The sequence below is a fragment of the Pelobates fuscus genome, chromosome 3, assembly GCF_036172605.1.
Source record: "Pelobates fuscus isolate aPelFus1 chromosome 3, aPelFus1.pri, whole genome shotgun sequence".
In the NCBI taxonomy this organism is placed as follows: Eukaryota; Metazoa; Chordata; class Amphibia; order Anura; family Pelobatidae; genus Pelobates; species Pelobates fuscus.
In genome coordinates this window covers 148,981,478-149,001,285 of record NC_086319.1, presented here as the reverse complement: position 1 = coordinate 149,001,285, position 19,808 = coordinate 148,981,478, and the positions used below count along the sequence as shown (strand labels likewise).

Below are 19,808 nucleotides of genomic sequence, written 5' to 3'. Positions count from 1 at the left end.
GTGGCGCAAAATTTGGAAATTGTTTATCAATGTCTGGATTTTGTAAAGCAGCACCCAAATGTGCCTGAATTTGTCTAAGTTTCAGCAGGTTCAAACGCTACTGGATTGCTGAAATTTAAACCGAATTCTGCAAATCCTGGCCCAGAGAATTAAATTTCAGGTTTAAATAGTTAAAAATCCATGGAGGCATAAGGGTTAATTATTTGTGAGCTGTCCAGCACTTGCTTGACAACCACATTAAACAAGTAAAAAATAAAAATTCTGAGTGGGTCAATAATACTCTCATATTACTATAATGGAGCTTATAAACCTCCATATGCCCCACCTGCTATTTGGCAGGTGGGGGCATATTTACTAAACACTAAAAACTAGCAAGAGGCAGGTATTGCTAGCCAACCAGGAGCTATACAGCAGAGCTTTTAGTAGCTCTGCAAAGTATGAGTTGAACACCTATATATCTTATTAATACTTTGCAACAAACACCTTCCGTTGACGGATGCTCCTAGCGCTTCCTGAGGACTCCAAGCACTGCAGCAGACACCACAACCACCGCAGACTCACCAACCGCCGTAGCTTAACTGGAGTCTCGCCGTCTTCCTTCCACCCTGGATCAGCTTCTGTCCTCCAGGACCGTGTGGGAAAGACCTCTTCCTTCCACCCTGTATGAACCTCCAGCATCCAGGACTGTGTGGGGAAGACCTCTGCTTCAAGGGGAGCGTATCAGGAACAAGAGCTAAGTGATTAAAGCTCAAGGGAGTATGCAGCGCATAGCAATCCCCAGTGTGAATATAGCTGTCCCCTCCAATCACGAGACAAGACTACGTGTTGAGGGTCAAGAAGAACTCTGGTTTAATTACACACACTCTGCTTTTATGCAATTCTCCCCTGCAAGGGAGACGCCCACATACAATTATGTATTACCCAATCACACAATGGTTACATCCCACAGATTCCCTCCCCTTAGCCTGAGAGGTAACCCAATTATCCGTACAATTGAAACATACTTTTTACCCAACTTCCATAACTCTAAAACCATACATCCAATATTAATAACAAACATACCCAAAAATCATTTGAATCCGTTCAGCCGTTCGGGAGATAGGTATAAGTCCTTTATGATCAACCGCAAGCACATTTTCATGCCCAAAACAGTTCCATGGATTTGGGCTGTGCGGTCGGTCTATTTTGCACTGAGAAAATGATTAAGTCCCATTCGAACGAGCGTTCGAATCTTCGAACGGGACTTAGTCTCCAGCCGCGGTTTCAAAGAAGGTACAGGTCAGCGGTGTTCGTGCAATTGTGTAGCCGCAAACAGTTCCATAGATTTGGCTGCACACACCGCTGACCGCGTTTGAATAAGTTAAAATGGCCACCGCCACGTGTTCATTTGTCGAATGGCGGCCACTTCGGCACTTCGACGACTTCGGCACTTCGACTGCATTCGAAATGCCAGTTTAAAAGTTGTAACCCTTCTCCAAAGCATTTAAAGGGCCAGGAACAGCACTCAAAAATCCATTATGCCCAAATGTAATTCTTAAAGGGCAATACATTCCAGGGCCATAGTCGCAGGGCAGGAGGCTAGCAATAAGTCCTCTCCAATGCCCAGTGGCAAATGGCAGTTTGTCACATACTTCACTACAGATTTGACATACTGCACTATTATCTGTATGTATTGTTATTTGTTTTAAGGTTCTGTGAAAATTGTAATTACTGTTCTTCAAATGCTAATAATTGTATGTGTATATATATATACACACACAAACACACATATATATATATATATAAGAAAAGTGACTTACACCAAGGTGCTGCTCCGTGCTAAGTATGTAAGATGTGTCAATGATGAGAGCACTCAGTGGAATTTCAAATCAAAATAGTGTATTCAAATAGTTGCCGATGGATCAACGTTTCGACCGAACAGGTCTTTATCAAGTTCTTGATAAAGACACATGCTGCATATCCTATATGTGGGAATTATACAGCTGTATGCATATTTCGCTTAAGCTGGCTATAGCTCACTTAAATGTGAGTGTACTATCATTATTTCTATCTATATTATATCTCTGACCACATTTATTGCACTCCGCTTTGTCTTTTAGATACGCATAAGGAGCATTCGGATTCATAGACTCATTTTTTCAACTGAGGATCTTTCATTTTCTATCAAGTACTTCATATTGACATTCATCTATTACTTTAAGTCACCTATACAAGAGGATCTCTTACTAGGACTATCTCCACTATTGATATTATCTGTAAATATTGTCTCTTTGGCACAGCCTTTTCCTTGTTTTATCTTGTTTTATACTTGGAGTTTTGTACCGTTGGTCTAATGAAGTCTCTGATAAAAATCAAAAACTAGAAATTAATATCTTTAGGCAACAAAATTAATTCCCTTAACCCCTTAAGGATCAAACTTCTGGAATAAAAGGGAATCATGACATGTCACACATGTCATGTGTCCTTAATGGGTTAAAGAACAACTCATCCCTTATGGAGACACAGGAATATTATGATCCAACACTAAAAATAAAAAATAAAAAACAGTGGAAAAGATGGAAATAGAACCCAAAAGGATAAAAAGAAACAAGTCATTGACCAGAGAAATTAAATATATTGAAGATAAAATCACCCCAAGAGAATTACGATTATTCAAAATGCCCCCATCAGACACAGATAATGGAGCCTTTCTGGAAGGATGGCTGCGCACTTGGAATTTTGTACCTTTGGTCTAATGAAGTCTCTGATAAAACTCAAAAATTAGAAATTAATATCTTAGGCAAAAAGATAATTTCCCTTAAAGAACAACTAATCCGTTATGGAGACACATTTATATTTTGATTCAACACACACAAAAAAAAAAAAAAAACAGTGGAAGAAATTAAAATAGCATCCAAAAGGATAAAATTAAAATGTATACAACAGAGATCAATATGACTACACACAAAACCAAGTACGTACCTACAACACAAAAAAATCATACAACCGAAGAGGATGGAGAAATGCAAATTACAACAAACTATACAACATAACACAAATTGAGAACCTACAGCGAAGACTGTATTCACAGAAGCACTTTTCAAAAGAAGATATAGAGAAGAACTAGTGATGTCGCAAAAATAAAATTTTCGGTTCGCGAACCGCGAACGCGAACTTCCGCAAATGTTTGCGAACCGGGCGAACCGCCATAGACTTCAATAGGCAGGCGAATTTTAAAACCCACAGGGACTCTTTCTGGCCACAATAGTGATTGAAGGGGGGGTGACCTACTCTCCTTCCCCCCCCCCCCAGCCCCGACCCCTGGGCAGCGAGTGGGGGCTATAATGATAATGAAGGGGGGGACCTGCTGTCCTCCACCCCGGCCCCCACCCCTGGGCGGTGGGTGGGGGCCATAAAGAAAATGAGGGGGGACCTACTGTCCTCCCCCTCTCCGGCCCCCACCCCTGGGCGGCGGGTGGGGGCCATAATGATAATGAGGGGGGGACCTACTGTTTCCCCCCCCGGCCCCCACCCCTGGGCAGTGGGAGGGGGCCATAAAGATAATGAGGGGGGGACATACTGTCCTCCCCCTCTCCGGCCCCCACCCCTGGGCGGCGGGTGGGGGCCATAATGATAATGAGGGGGGGGCTACTGTTCTCCCCCCCCGGGCCCCCACCCCTGGGCGGTGGGTAGTGGTCATAAAGATAATGAGGGGGGACCTACTGTCCTCCCCCTCTCTGCCCCCACCCCTAGGCGGCGGGTGGGGGCCATAATGATAATGAGGGGGGGACCTATTGTCCTCCCCCCGGCCCCCACCCCTGGGCGGTGGGTGGGGGCCATAAAGATAATGAGGGGGGGACCTACTGTACTCCCCCTCTCCGGCCCCCACCGCTGTGCGGCGAGTGGGGGCCCTAAAAAAACAATAAGGGGGGGACCTACTGTCCACCCCCGGCCCACACCCCTGAGCGGTGGGTGGGGTCCCTAAAAATAGCAATAGGGGGACCTACTGTCCACCCTCGGCACCCACCCCTGTGCGGTGGGTGGAGGCCCTAAAATAACAATAGGGGGGACCTACCATCCCCCTCCGGCCCCCACCCCTGAGCGGTGGGTGGGGGCCCTAAAAAAACCAATAAGTGGGGACCTACTGTCCCCCCCGGCCCCCACCCCTGAGCGGTGGGTGGGGGCCCTAAAAATAACAATAAGGGGGGACCTACTGTGCCCCCCCGGCCCCCACCCCTGAGCGGTGGGTGGGGGCCCTAAAAATAACAATAAGGGGGGACCTACTGTCCCCCACCCCTGAGCGGTGGGTGAGGGCCCTAAAAATAACAATAAGGGGGGACCTACTGTCCCCCCCTGGCCCTCACCCCTGAGCGGCGGGTGGGGGCCCTAAATACAAATGGGGGGACCCTAGTCACCCCGTCCCCCAAAAAATAAATTATCCCCCTACCTACCCCCCTCACCCTAAAAATAATGAGGGACTTTTAACTAAAAACCTGTAAAAAAAAATTAGATAAAAACAACTTACCATTCAATGTTTTCTTTCTTCTAAAATCTTCTTTTTTCAGCCTCAAAAAAGGCCAAATAAAAAACAATAATAACCGACGCAATTAAAAAAAAAAAAAAAAAACGAGCGGGAAAAAAAAAATCCATCTTCACCCATGGAGGGCTCCGCGCAGACTGAGCTCTGCAGCGCTGGGGAAGGTTTATGAAGCGTTGCCACGCCCTGCAATTAGGCTAAGAACACTCTGATTGGCTGGTTTAAGCCAATCAGAGTGCTCTTTGTCATTTTACACAGCGTGGGAAAATTCCAAAGTACTTTCCCACGCTGTGTAAAATGACACAGAGCACTGTGATTGGATGGATTTCAAGCGTCGGTTATTATGATTTTTTATTTGGCCTTTTTTGGGGCTGAAAAAACAAGATTTTAGAAGAAAGAAAACATTGAATGGTAAGTTGTTTATAACTAATTTTTTTTACAGGTTTTTAGTTAAAGGTCCCCCCCTCATTATTTTTAGGGTGAGGGGGGTAGGTAGGGGGATAATTTTTTTGGGGGGGTGGGAGGGGGTGACTAGGGTCCCCCCATTTGTATTTAGGGCCTCCACCCGCCGATCAGGAGTGGGGGCCAGGGGGAGGACATTAGGTCCCCCCTTATTAATATTCAGGGCCCCCACCCACCGCTCAGGGGTGGGGGCTGGGGGGGACAGTAGGTCCCCCCTTATTGTTATTTTTAGGGCCCCCACTCACCGCTCAGGGGTGGGGGCCGGGGGGACAGTAGGTCCCCCCTTATTGTTATTTTAGGGCCCCCACCCACCGCTCAGGGGTGGGGGCCGGGGGGGACATTAGGTCCCCCCTTATTGTTTTTTTAAAGCCCCCACCCACCACTCAGGGGTGGGGGCCAGGGGGGACAGTAGGTCCCCCCTTATTGTTATTTTTACGGCCCCCACCCACCGATCAGGGGTGGGGGCCGGGGGGGACAGTAGGTCCCCCTTATTGTTTTTTTTTAGGGTCCCCACCCGCCGCTCAGGTGTGGGGGTTGGGGGAGGACAATAGGTCCCCCCCTATTGGTATTTAGGGCCCCCACCCGCCGCTCAGGGGTGGGGGCCGGGGGGACAGTAGGTCCCCCCCTTATTGTTATTTTAGGGCCCCCACCCACCGCTCAGGGGTGGGGGCCGGGGGGGACATTAGGTCCCCCCTTATTGTTTTTTTTAGGGCCCCCACCCACCGCTCAGGGGTGGGGGCCGGGGGGGACAGTAGGTCCCCCCTTATTGTTATTTTTAGGGCCCCCACCCACCGATCAGGGGTGGGGGCCGGGGGGGACAGTAGGTCCCCCTTATTGTTTTTTTTTAGGGTCCCCACCAGCCGCTCAGGTGTGGGGGTTGGGGGAGGACAATAGGTCCCCCCTATTGGTATTTAGGGCCCCCACCCGCCGCTCAGGGGTGGGGGCCGGGGGGGAGGACAATAGGTCCCCCATATTGGTATTTAGCACCCCCACCCGCCGCTCAGGGGTGGGGGCCGGGGGGAGGACAATAGGTCCCCCCTATTAGTATTTAGCGCTCCCACCCGCTGCTCAGGGGTGGGGGGTGGGGGAAGGACAATAGGTCCCCCCTATTGGTATTTAGGGCCCCCACCCGCCGCTCAGGGGTGGTGGCCGGGGGGGAGGACAATAGGTCCCCCCTATTAGTATTTAGCGCCGCCACCCACCGCTCAGGGGCGGGGCTGGGGGGAGGACAATAGGTCCCCCCTATTGGTATTTAGGGCCCCCACCCGCCGCTCAGGGGTGGGGGCCGGGGGAGGACAATAGGTCCCCCCTATTGGTATTTAGGGCCCCCACCCGCCGCTCAGGGGTGGGGGCCGGGGGAGGACAATAGGTCCCCCCTATTGGTATTTAGGGCCCCCACCCGCTGCTCAGGGGTGGGGGCCGGGGGGAGGACAATAGGTCCCTCACCTATTGGTATTTAGGGCCCCCACTCACCGCTCAGGGGTGGGGGCCAGGGGGGAGGACAATAGGTCCTCCTCCCTTTTTTTACTTTAGGGCCCCCACCCGCTCAGGGAGGGGTGACCCTTTTTTATTGGTATATAGGGCCCCCACCCGCCGCTTAGGGGTGGGGGCCGGGAGGAGGACAATAGGTCTCCCACCTATTGGTATTTAGGGCCCCCACCCACCGCCAGGGGTGGGGGCCTGGGGGGAGGACAATAGGTCCTCCTCTCTTTTTTTACTTTAGGGCCCCCACCCGCTCAGGGAGGGGGGACCCTTTTATTTTTTTTTAACAGTGAGCAGCCACAGATTGCTCTCTGTTTAATAGACATGCCCCTACTCGCGGTATTGCGAGTAGGAGCACAATTTACCAATACTAAGTAATTTTTACTTAGTATTAGTACATTTGGCTGAAAGTCCACAAAAAAAAATAGGGGGCGGACCGAACATCGCATATGTTCGTTGTCCGTGGCGAACGCGAACACACTATGTTCGCCAGGAACTATTCACCAGCGAACCGGTCGGGACATCAATAATAAGAACCATTTACCTCTTAGGAACCACTTTCCAAACAAATATTATAGACACAATACACTAGACAAACATGACAATAGACCACTAAATGATACACGTGTGAAGAGACAAGAACCTCACAAACAAAAAGACGAGAGATATAAGAAAGATATACATACCAGAAAACTCACAGAGAGCACATATATTCACAACAAAGCATAATATATACCGAAGAAAGAACAAGAAAGATGGAAACAATACATACACCATAAAAACAATCTAGACAAGAGAGAAAGAATCCAAAATGTACTAATAAAAGAGAAACACCAATAGTAGTAAGACACACATAGTAAGGCCAAAGACACATATGAATACATGTCATCTAGAGATATAAGACACACAGAAGCTAGATACTCATGGGAAAGAGAAAATAAAAACAAACACAAGACATGAAGACAGAAGCTCAAACTCACCAGAAGACCTACTCAGAAATAATTAATACCGTGCTCTATCTTTCACAGAACAATTAGACAAGACTTCTATTTTTAGAGATACCATCGAACAGAGAGAGGCAGACCCAACATATAAATGTAAGTCCACTAAAAAGCTGCAAAATAATTTTAAAGGTAGTAGATCAGGATGAAGAGAACAAAAATGAAGGGCAGAGGGTTTTTAAATATAGAAAGCAATTTGAAAATTAATAGTGAAGACAAAAATTCGATTTTAATGTATCCAATAAACCCTTAAGTAATATACAACTAAAAGTTTTAAATAAAAAAAAAAATACACGCCCAAAAAGACACTTAACCGCATTTTAGCTTTAAAAATATTTTATATGGGCAGAAATAGTGACACTATCAATCCAAGTGAAATAAATAGAAATGCTACCGTATATACTCGAGTATAAGCCGACCCGAATATAAGCCGAGGCCCCTAATTTTACCCCAAAAAACTGGGAAAACTTATTGACTCGAGTATAAGACTAGGGTGAGAAATGCAGCAGCTACTGGTAAATTTCTAAATAAAATTAGATCCTAAAAAAAATATATTAATTGAATATTTATTTACAGTGTGTGTATAATGAATACAGTGTGTGTGTATGAATGCAGTGTGAGTGTATGAATGCAGTGTGTGTATGAGTGCAGCGTGTGTATGAATGCAGCGTGTGTATGAGAGCAGTGTGTGTATGAGTGCAGTGTGTGTATGAGTGCAGTGTGTGTGTATGACTGCAGTGTGTGTGTATGAATGTAGTGTGTGTGTGTGTATGAGTGCAGTATGTGTGCTTGTGTGTTGCAGAGCCTTGGTGGGGGGTGGGCAATTTCTTTTTTTATTATTATTATTTTAAATTTTTTTTTATTATTATTTATTATTATTTTATTTATTTAATTTAATTATTATTATTTTTGTATTATTATTTAATTATTATTTTTTTTATTATTACAATTTTTTTTTTCGTCCCCCCTCCCTGCTTGCTAGCTCTTACTCCCTGGTGGTCCAGCATTGGTAGTTCAGTGGGGGGGGAGAGGGAGGCTGGCAGAGCTGTAACTTACCTGTCCTGCAGCTCCTGTCAGCTCTCTCCTCCTCCGCGCCGTCCGTTCAGCTCCCTCTGTCAGCTCCCACTGTAAGTCTCACGAGAGCCGCGGCTCTCGCGAGATTTACAGTGGGAGCTGACCGAGGTGCTGAACGGACGGCGCGGAGGAGGAGAGAGCTGACAGGAGCTGCAGGACAGGTAAGTTACAGCTCTGCCAGCCCCCCTCTCCCCCAGTCTGTATTATGGCAATGTAAATTGCCATAATACAGACTATAGACTCGAGTATAAGCCGAGTTGGGGTTTTTTAGCACAAAAAATGTGCTAAAAAACTCGGCTTATACTCGAGTATATACGGTAATTAAAACAGATATGTTTTTTTTTTTTTAGATCAAAGTTTTACCCATCTTATTTTAACCCCTTAAGGACTTTTGTACACTTGCAATTGTACACATTATAATCACAACAAAACCTGGAATTTGTACTTTAAGTCTGTTCAACCATAATCCACCTCTATCCTTATTTAGGAAGGATAGAAAAAACAAGAAGGGTGGTGGGGTATGTTTGTATGTCAACGATGAGTTAAAGTCAAATCTTAGGCATGTGGAGTGTGACAAGGAAAATGTGGAAGCTGTATGGGTAGATATCTGCTTGGGGCAAACAAAGGGAAATCAATTATTGTTTGGGATATGTTATAAACCACCTAATGTAAATATTAATGAGGAAGAACAGCAGCAAGAGCAAATCAGGAAAGCTTCAAATCTGGGTAACACATTAATTATTGGAGATTTTAATTACTCACACATAAATTGGGATAGAGTGACTAGTACTTCTAGTTTCCCGCAAGGGGAATCAAGTTTTTGAAAATGTTAAATGACAACTTCATGTCACAACTGGTACAAGCACCAATTAGAAAGAATGCTTGTCTGGATCTCGCTATAACAAACAATGTTGATCTTTTGACCAACATTCAAGTAGGGGAGCATTTGGGAAATAGTGATCACAATATGATAATGTTCGAAATAAAATCTAAAAAACAAAAACACGTGGGGTATACTAAAACGTATAATTGAAAAAAAAAGCCAATTTCAATAAGATCAGGGCAGCTCTACAACTTATCGACTGGCATAAACTCCTTAGTGAAAATACACAGGATAAATGGAAGCTCTTCAAATAAATATTAGATAGGTACATTTCTCAGTAATTGAAACCAATGTGGCTTAGTAGAGAAGTAAAACAAGAGATTGCAAATAAGAAAAGGGCATTTAAAGCATTTTAATCGGAAAATCAGAGGCATCTTATATAAAATATAAGGAAACCAATATTGCTTGCAAAAAGGCAATTAAAGTGGCTAAACTAGAAAATGAGAAATGGATAGCCAAAGAATGCAAGACCAACCCCAAAAAATTTTCAAGTACACCAATTCTAAAAAATTTTTTTCAAAAATGAAAGTGTAGGTACACTGGAAACAGAGATGGGTCTGTTAGTTAATGAAGACCAGGAAAAGGAAGACATTTTAAATAACAATTTTTCTTCACTATATATTGATGAGAATCCCATGGCAAGAGGTATGTAAATGATTGCTGCAAAAAACTTGCATGACTCGAGACAAGGTGCTACAGCAGTTAAAAAAAAGTAATGTAAATAAAGCTTTGGGGCCTGACAGTATTCACCCACAAGTACTTAAGGAGCTAAATGGGGAAATAAGTGAACCTCTGTATTTAATCTTTCAAGATTCTTTTGTTTCAGGTATTGTACCGGAGGATTGGAGGAAGGCAGATGTTGTTCCTATTTTAAAAGGGTTCAAAAACCTTGCCTGGAAATTATAGACCTGTAAGCTTAACTTCTGTGACTGGGAAAATATTTGAAGGGCTTTGAAGAACTTTGTTTAGCAATAATCAGCATGGTTTTATAAAGCATAAGTCATGCCAAACTAACCTGATTGCATGCTACGAAGAAGTAGGTTAAAGTATATATCAGGTTGTTGCAGTTGATGTGATCTACTTGGCTTTTGCCAAGGCATTTGATACGGTTCCTCACAATAGGTTAGTCTTCAAACTAAAAAAAAATTGGTCTAGATGAATATTCTTGTTCTTGGGTAGAACATTTGCTTAAGGATAGAGTACAATGAGTCAGGGCCGCCACCAGAAATGTTGGGGCCCCTAACTCAGCTCAGGGTCTGGGCCCCCAGGGGCCCGCCTCCAAATACCGCCCCTTGGGTCCGCCTCCAAATACTGCCCACAGGAATACACACGCAGACACAAATACACACACTGATACAAAAGGACACAGGTACATACCAACAGACACACATACTGAAACAGACATACGTGCATACAGGCATACATACTGACACAAACATACTAACATACATACAGGCACATATGCATGAGGACATAAAGACACATACATACATACATACAGACACCGACATACATACATACACACACACATACATACATACAGACACCGACATACATACATACACGCACACATACATTCATACATACATACTGACAGACATACAGACACTGACATGCATACACACATACATTCATAATGGCATACTGACATACATTCATAATGGCATACAGACATACATACATACAGACAGACTGACATACATGCATATACACAGACATACTGACAGGCATACATGCATACAGACATCCATACACACGTTCATAATGATATGCAGACATACATTCATATATATATATATATACATACATAGATATACTGTAACGGATCGACGGGCACCCCGACTGGGTACCTCTGTTGAAGGATGCTCCTAGCGCTTCCTGAGGACTCCAAGCACTGCAGCAGACACCACAACCACCGAACCGGAGAAGCATATGAATGCTCTCAAGCATATGAATTCTGTAAACAGCTGAACAGGAAAAACCATACGAAAGGTTTACACTCCTAGCAGTCGAACTGGAACAGCATACAATAAATCCCCCCAAGAACGAGACAAGGCTCCGTGTTGAGGGTCAAGCAGTGAACAGACAGAGCTGTGGGTTTATTGTTCTTATATACACATTAGTACCACCCACAGGGTTTTGGAAAACAACCTGCCTATGGCCATACCAGTCTGAAAGTGCCTGATCTCATCAGATCTCAGAAGCCATCCCGACTCGGGCCTGGTTAGTACTTGTATGGGAGACCAACTAGGAACCTTAGGTGTACTTGCAAAAACAGAATATTCAAGGATATAATCTTTCAATGTAGGGTAATAACTGCTTGATCCAAGGATAAATCTGACTGCCATTCTGGGGTCAAGAAGGAATTTTTTTTTTTCTAGCTTGTTGCAAAATTGGAAGTGCTTCAAACTGAGTTTTTTTTGCCTTCTTTTGGATCAACAGCAAAAAACATATGTGAGGAAGGCTGAACTTGATGGACGCAAGTCTCATTTCAGCTATGTAACTATGTAACTATGTAACCAATAAACACGTACAATACATTCAGACACTCCCACACAAAATCCCCCCCTCTGCCTGTGATACAATTACCTTACACAATGGGTAATATAATTATCACAAGCAGAGAAATACAGTTTTTCCACATTATTCAAAACTTTAAAAGTATGCATCACATTCACATAAATCAGAATCAGCATACTCCAAGGACAAACATACGTCAAAATCATACAAATTGGTCCAGTGGTTCCAAAGATAGATTGTAGTCCTTTGTGACCAAATGAAGCATGGCTTTTCTGCCCAAAATCAGTTCCACAGAGTCTTCTATCCTGGAGATAATTGGAAAGTAATACATGCATACAGACATAATACATACAGACAGACATACATACAGACATGCATACAGACATAGACATACATGCATGCATACAGACAGACATACATAGACATACAGACAGACAGACACACAGACATACATACACAGACAGACATACATAGATACATACAAATACATGCATACAGACAGACAGACATACATGCATGCATACAGACAGACATACATAGACATACAGACAGACAGACAGACACACAGACATACATACACAGACAGACATACAGACATACAGACATACATACACATACATGCATACAGACACACAGACAGACAGACAGACATACACAGACAGACATACAAACAGACACACATACATACATACACAGACAGACATACAGACATACATACACATACATGCATAAAGACACACACACAGACATACATACTCAGACAGACATACAGACAGACACACACATACATACATACATACACAGACAGACATACAGACATACATACACATACATGCATACAGACACACAGACATACATACACATACATAGCGCTGACCGGGCCCCTGAAGGAGGGGGCTCATCAGGTGGCCCTAAGTGTGTGTCAATAATGGTAAGTTTTCAAGCTGGACAAAAGTGGTAAGTGGTGCCCCTCAGGGTTCTGTTTTGGGCGATGTTTCAGTGTTTGCAAATGACACAAAACTTTGTAAAGTAATAAAATGTAATCAGGATATTGCTTTGCTGCAGAGGGATTTAGATAGATTGGGGGACTGGGCACTAAAATGGCAGATGGAATTTAATGTAGAGAAATGCAAAGTTATGCACTTTGGGGTCAAGAATGCACAAAGAACTTACACCCTAAATGGTAGTGAATTATGGATAACCACACACGAGAAGGATTTGGGAATTGTTATAGACAACAAATTGGGCAGCAATTTGAAATGTCAATCTACAGTTGCTAAGGCCAGCAAGGTTTTGTCATAAAGTTTTGCAGAAATTCTAGGGATGAAAATTAAATGTTGCCTCTTTATAAATCACTGTTAAGACCACACCTTGAATATGGCATGCATATTCTAAAGAAGGATATTATGGCACTAGAAATAGTGACGAGCTACAAAATTGATAAAAGGAATGGAGCATTTTAGTTACGAAGAAAGGTTAAAAAAATCTAAATCTCTTTAGTTTGGAAAAACGGCCCCTCAGAGGGTATATGATAACATTATACAAATATATTCAGAGCCAGTACAAACCATTATCTGGAAATCTATTCATAAACAGGGCTATACATAGGACACAATATCACACATTTAGGCTGGCAGAAAGGAGATTTAATCTAAGGCAAAGGAAAGGTTTTTTTAGAACTATAGGGATATCGAATTCTCTGCCTGAAGAGGTGGTTTTATCAGAGTCTATACAGATGTTTAAACAGCAATTGGATAAATACTTCCAAAAACATAACATACATGGATATAATTTCTAATTAGTGGGGTAATAGCTGCTTGATCCAAGGAGATATCTGACTGCCATTTTGGGGTCAAGAAGGAATTTCTTCCTAGTTTGTTGCAAAATTGGAAGCGCTTCAGACTGTTTTTTTTTTCTTCTTTTGGATCAACAGCAAAAACACAAGTGAGGAAGGTTGAACTTGATGGACGCAAGTCTCTTTTCAGCTATGTAACTATGTAACTATGTATCATATTAAGTGCACCCACACTATTATATATAATTTTGTTCAGGAGAAACAGGGCTTTCATATCAAATACTCATATATTAAACAGAAATTAATATGAATATAATCTAAAACATTTTGAGAAATTAAGAAATCTTATTTTTCAAGTTCTGCATGACTTTTTAACTGTGAGTGTCATAATACTGTTAGCATTTGCTGCAATAAAATACACATATTTGTAGTCAGCGATGTCTCATGAGTACAACAGTACTCCCTATGTACAGGTTTTATGGTGTTTTGAAAAGTTATAAAGTTACATATAAGGTTTTCTCGTTTACAGTTGTTACATATAAAAATTTGCCAGATTGGGCTTTTTTTGTTGCAAGACACCCAGCAACATGGCAGATGATATCGATTTCACCACTGGAGATGCTGGAGCTTCCACCACTTTCCCCATGCAGTGCTCTGCCCTGCGCAAGAACGGCTTTGTGGTTCTGAAGGGACGTCCTTGTAAAATTGTTGAAATGTCTACTTCTAAGACCGGCAAACATGGTCATGCCAAGGTTCACCTTGTTGGTATTGATATTTTCAGTGGTAAGAAGTATGAAGATATTTGTCCATCTACCCACAACATGGATGTTCCAAATATTAAAAGAAGTTATTATCAACTGATTGGGATCAACGACAAATACCTTTCCCTTCTGACTGACAGTGGTGATGTTCGTGATGATCTTAAGCTGCCAGATGGTGATTTGGGAAAAGAAATAGAAACTAGATTTGAAGGCGGAGAAGAGATTATGATCTCCGTCTTGTGTGCTATGAATGAGGAGTGTGCCGTTGCCATCAAGGCCATGACCAAATAAACATATTCCCAGGCTCGAGCAAAGTGCTCAGGTCAAGATAAACAGATCTTAAATTTGGTTCTGATTGTCACCAAAGCATATGGCCTTTTCAAAACCTCATTATTTTTTTTTCAATTGTTTTCATGTGTTTGCTCGAAGCGGAAATGGGCTATGCAGGTTAACTGGCTATTTTCCAAATCACTGCAGTTAGATTCAGTTTGAATGCTTTAGGTGTTGATATCCTTGCAGGTGTTCATTTTGAAGGTCCATCTGAACTGACGGCATTAGTTTTGTTGCATCAAATCTGCTCCAGATGCATAGTTTAAATCAAGTGTTGATGAAAAATACTGGTTACATACACCTAGGATAAAAGGACAGTTGACTGGGCAGTGTGATTTTTAAAGTACCCCTTAGTATATCTTAGAACAAAATGATACCTAGAACTCTAAAACTAAAAAATACAGTTTTAAGCCTTATGCATGTTATGTCTGGAGTACAAAGTTCACAGCTTGGACTGAGTAACTTAAAGGACCACTCTAGTGCCAGGAAAACATACTCGTTTTCCTGGCACTAGAGTGCCCTGAGGGTGCCCCCACCCTCAGGGACCCACTCCCGCCCGGCTCTGGAAAGGGGAAAGGGGTAAAAACTTACCTTTTTCCAGCGCTGGGCGGAGAGATCTCCTCCTGCTCTCCTCCACCGATCCGCCTCTTCTCCTCCCCGTCGGCTGAATGCGCACGCGCGGCAAGAGCTGCGCGCGCATTCAGCCGGTCACATAGGAAAGCATTCTCAATGCTTTCCTATGGACGCTGGCGTGCTCTCACTGTGAAAATCACAGTGAGAAGCACGCAAGCGCCTCTAGCGGCTGTCAATGAGACAGCCACTAGAGGACATAGGGGGAAGGCTTAACCCATTCACAAACATAGCAGTTTCTCTGAAACTGCTATGTTTATGAAAAAATGGGTTAACCCTAGAAGGACCTGGCACCCAGACCACCTCATTAAGCTGAAGTGGTCTGGGTGCCTAGAGTGGTCCTTTAAGTGATTTGGAAATGCCAGTTTGTTTGCAACTTCCCTGTCCCATCATTATAAAACAAATTTAAAAGTCCTGATGGCCATGTGCAAACAAAATTGTATTACCTCTGTACTCTCCTATGCCAACATGTTGGCTTGCATTTTGTAACCTTATAAACTGGTGTCAAAGCCTGCCTAAAGTTTAGACAGGCACTCTGTATGTTGTATGATTTACATAGTGGGCATACATGGCACAAATGAGGGTTAGAGTTGTTAACGCTACAGATTTTCACTTGAGGCCTTTGTCATCAGACTGAAAAAAAAATAAAAATAGAAAAATGCAGTTCAGTTGCTTTTTTCCTTGTATTTATCTTGAAATATTAAACTGAGTAAAGACCTACCTGGGAAAAAAAAATAAAAAATTGCCAGATTGGTTTGCTGGGCCTATGTTGCCTTTGAGACCATCTGGCAGCCCAGGAATGAAAATTACCCCCATCATGGCATACCATTTGAAAAAGTAGACAACCCAGGATATTCAAAATGGGGCATGTCCATTCTTTTTTAGTAGCCATTTAGTCACAAATGCTGGCCAAAGTTAGCATTCATTTTTGTTTTTGCATTTTTCACAAATAAACTGCCCTTTCACCAATGATATCATCATCATTATATGTTTTATTGCTCCTAAACACTCATATTTGTGTTCAGTAATATCTCACAAGCTCAACAGTACCCCCTCCATGTCCATGTTTTATGGTGTTTATGAATGTTACAGGGTCAAATATAAGGCTTGCTCATTTCTGTTTTTGGAATTTGAATTTAGCCAGATTGGTTATGTTGCTTTTGAGACTGTATGGTAGCCCAGCAATGAGAATTATCCCCATTATGGCATACCATTTGAAAGATTTGACAGCCCAGGGTATTTAAAATGGGGTTTGTCCAGTCTTTTTCAGTAGCCACTTAGTCATAAATGCTGGCCAAAGTTAGCATTCACATTTGATTTCTGCATTTTTCACACAAAAACTGAACTTTTACTGATGAACACTAATATTTGTGTTCAGTGAAGTTTCTTGAGTACAACGGTACCCCACATGTACAGGTTTTAGGGTGTCTTGGAAAGTTACAGGGTTAAATATAGCACTTGCAAATTGAATTCTCAGATCTTTCTGTCTGGGTTGTCAGGCTGGTCTCTCAAATTTTTAATTAGTAAAATCACATAATTATGCAAAAAGATTGCATAACTATATACGTAGAATCCAAGTATATTTACATATATATCTATTTAACTCTATGTGCACATTATGTATTGATATATATATATTACACAAGATCCAGTGCACTCACTTATCTACTAAACAGCAACTTAAATGCTGACAGATTTTATTAGTTTTTTTTAAAAACACCTAATTCAGGCAGAAATAATGGGGATTTAGTGACATTATATGATCATACATTGCATAAGCCTGCCACAACGTCAATGTACCCCATCTTTGGCAGGTCCTACTCTAACAGCCTAATGTCTGTTGTTATGAGATTAACCCACTTACTAGGGGGAAAAATTCCATCTGGGGCTCTCTGCAGTACAAGGCTAAATAGGGCCCTGGAATGAGGCACCTGTGACAGGGATGGGTGCAAAACCATGGAGTTGGCTATACTCTCAAATATATATTTGAAACCAGGGGGCTGCACTCACCTGAACATGCATACATGGGGTGCTGCTGGGGGCCAGTTTATACAATACACAAGATTCAGCGCACTCACTTATCCACTAAACAGCAACTTCAATGCTGACAGATTTTTTTTTTTTTAAAACACCTAATCTAGGCAAAAAATTATGGGGATTTAGTTACATTATATGATCATACATTGCATAAGCCTGTCACAACGTCAATGTACCCCATCTTTATATATATATATATATATATATATATATATATATATACATATATACAAAAAGTGATGGGAGTTGCACTCCAGCTTTCCTCAAGTGTCTGCCCGGTGCTCGGCTGCACAAATGTATAGCATTTAGAAAAAAGCCAGCACTCAAGGACTTTTCAGTTATAAAAAGTAAAAACCTTTTATTCCAATTTGTCTGAAGGTCGGACCTTCAGACAAATTGGAATAAAAGGTTTTTACTTTTTATAACTAAAAAGTCCTTGAGTGCTGGCTTTTTTCTAAACGCTATATATATATAGCTATATATATATATATATATATATATATATATATATATATATATATATATATATATACAGACAAGAAAGCACCTCTTGCACTCCTACTTAAATAGTGATACCAGGTGCAAAGTCCCAATAGTATATAAATCAAAAAATAATTACCGGCACTGTTGGAATTGATTCATCCAGTTTATTTGTAGGTAGATTAAGTCAACGTTTCAGCTCCCGGTCGGAGCTTTCATCAGGACACACAAGGCATAAAATATTGCAAAAGACAAACATATATAGGACATCTCTTCCAATCGACACTCACCATATCAGCTGTGGCTCATCATCCCTCCTGCACGGCGTGTACCCAGCATCATTGCGCATGTGCCTCAGCAATCCAGACTTCCGCATCACATGATGGAGTGGGGGCCATGTCTCAGCCTTGGAAGCGTCACAGTTTCTAAGCAACCGCCGATACGATCGGCTATGGTTGCTAATATGTAACCTGCTACCAGTGGGAGAAACTCTCCTTTCATAAAGGAGGCCACCCACTCCCTAGTGTAGCGATCGGTTGCTATGGCAACCGGTTACAAGCGTGCAGGAAGGGGTAGATGAGAGTTAACAATTAACAAGACAACATGATACAATGTACTGCCATCCCAGGGGGTCTTATAGATTTGTAACACATAAATAAGTGAAAATATAAAAATAAAACTAACTAACCTTCCCCCGCCGGGTGCCCGGTCGCGTCCGCCTTCCCTCACGTGCGGCGGCCATCTTGGGCGGACCTCGATCCTTCCCCTGTGCTGCCGTGCGGTCACCTTTGCTTTGCCGGGTCCCCTGGGAACGCTAGACGGTCTGTGTGTATCGCTTTCTGCGGGTTACTCAACCCTTTGCTCTCCTTTATTCACCTTAGTGTCATTTAGCGGTTTATTTTCTTTAATAGCCCACTACAGCTTTACATCATGCAGGATAGGGAGGATGGGCCTACAGGTCCCCCTGGGGATTTTCACTCAGACAGTGCTGAGGGTGCTATGGCCTCCCAAGAGTTTCAGGCCATGCTGGAAGCCACTATGGCCTCCTCCATTCAGAAGGCTATTGCCTCGGCCATGGGGGCTGTTACTACTTCTTTTTCGCAATCCATGCACTCCCTGGTTTTGCCTGCTCTGGCCTCCCCCGCCCCTACGGGTGTGGGGTCCCCCTCCCCTGCTCAGACTGTGCCTGGAGCCCGTAAGGCAAAGGCCAAGTCCAAACATGTCGGCTCCCACTCCTCGATGCAGGTTCTACCTGCCATGACTGACACGCTTGAGGCGGTGACAGATGGCGCGCACCCCACGCGCAAAAGTGCCCCTGGCCGGGCTAAAAAGGCTAGATTATGGAAACGGGCTAGAGCCCTTGATGATAGGTCGGATACCGACCAGAGTGTGGAGGAGGAATCCGACTATATGGAGTATGACTCCTTTGATGATGATGATGTATCTGGCGAGGATTTGCCCCTTACTCCGCCAAGGCCCGGGGTCCAGTATTAGGCCCCTCTGGGGATGACAAAACGATCCTTGATCCTCAGGGTAACCCCCTGTTCGACCCAGATGACCTGCGTCACCCCCGGTCCGCTGAATGGGTCCCCCCGGATCATATTGCCCAATATGTGGCCAAACGTATCCGCACACCCCTTTCCAGAGAAGGCCGCAATAAACTATGGGCCGAATGCCCACGCCCTTCTCTCCCGGGCGCTGCGGGTAAAACCCCAGATATTGACCCACAGATTGCCCAGTTCCTGGGTAAGTCGGGCTGGAAGCCCAAAAAGGGTCTTGACAATTCCCTGAAGGGATGCCAGGACAAGATCCTGGATACACTGGGACCCCTCTCGAA

General features: G+C 43.4%; 1 protein-coding gene across 1 annotated transcript; it reads left to right on the top strand.

The window, feature by feature from the left end:
- Positions 1 to 14,298: 14,298 nt before the first annotated feature.
- Positions 14,299 to 15,136, top strand: LOC134600907 (eukaryotic translation initiation factor 5A-1-like). Its single transcript, XM_063445286.1, has one exon. The coding sequence runs from the start codon at positions 14,321 to 14,323 to the stop codon at positions 14,783 to 14,785; it is 465 nt and encodes a 154-aa protein (XP_063301356.1). The 5' UTR covers positions 14,299 to 14,320; the 3' UTR covers positions 14,786 to 15,136.
- Positions 15,137 to 19,808: the final 4,672 nt, after the last annotated feature.

Bases quoted from the DNA above. Each gene is read 5' to 3' on its own strand.
- LOC134600907 (XM_063445286.1), top strand. From the start codon at position 14,321: ATGGCAGATGATATCGATTTCACCACTGGAGATGCTGGAGCTTCCACC.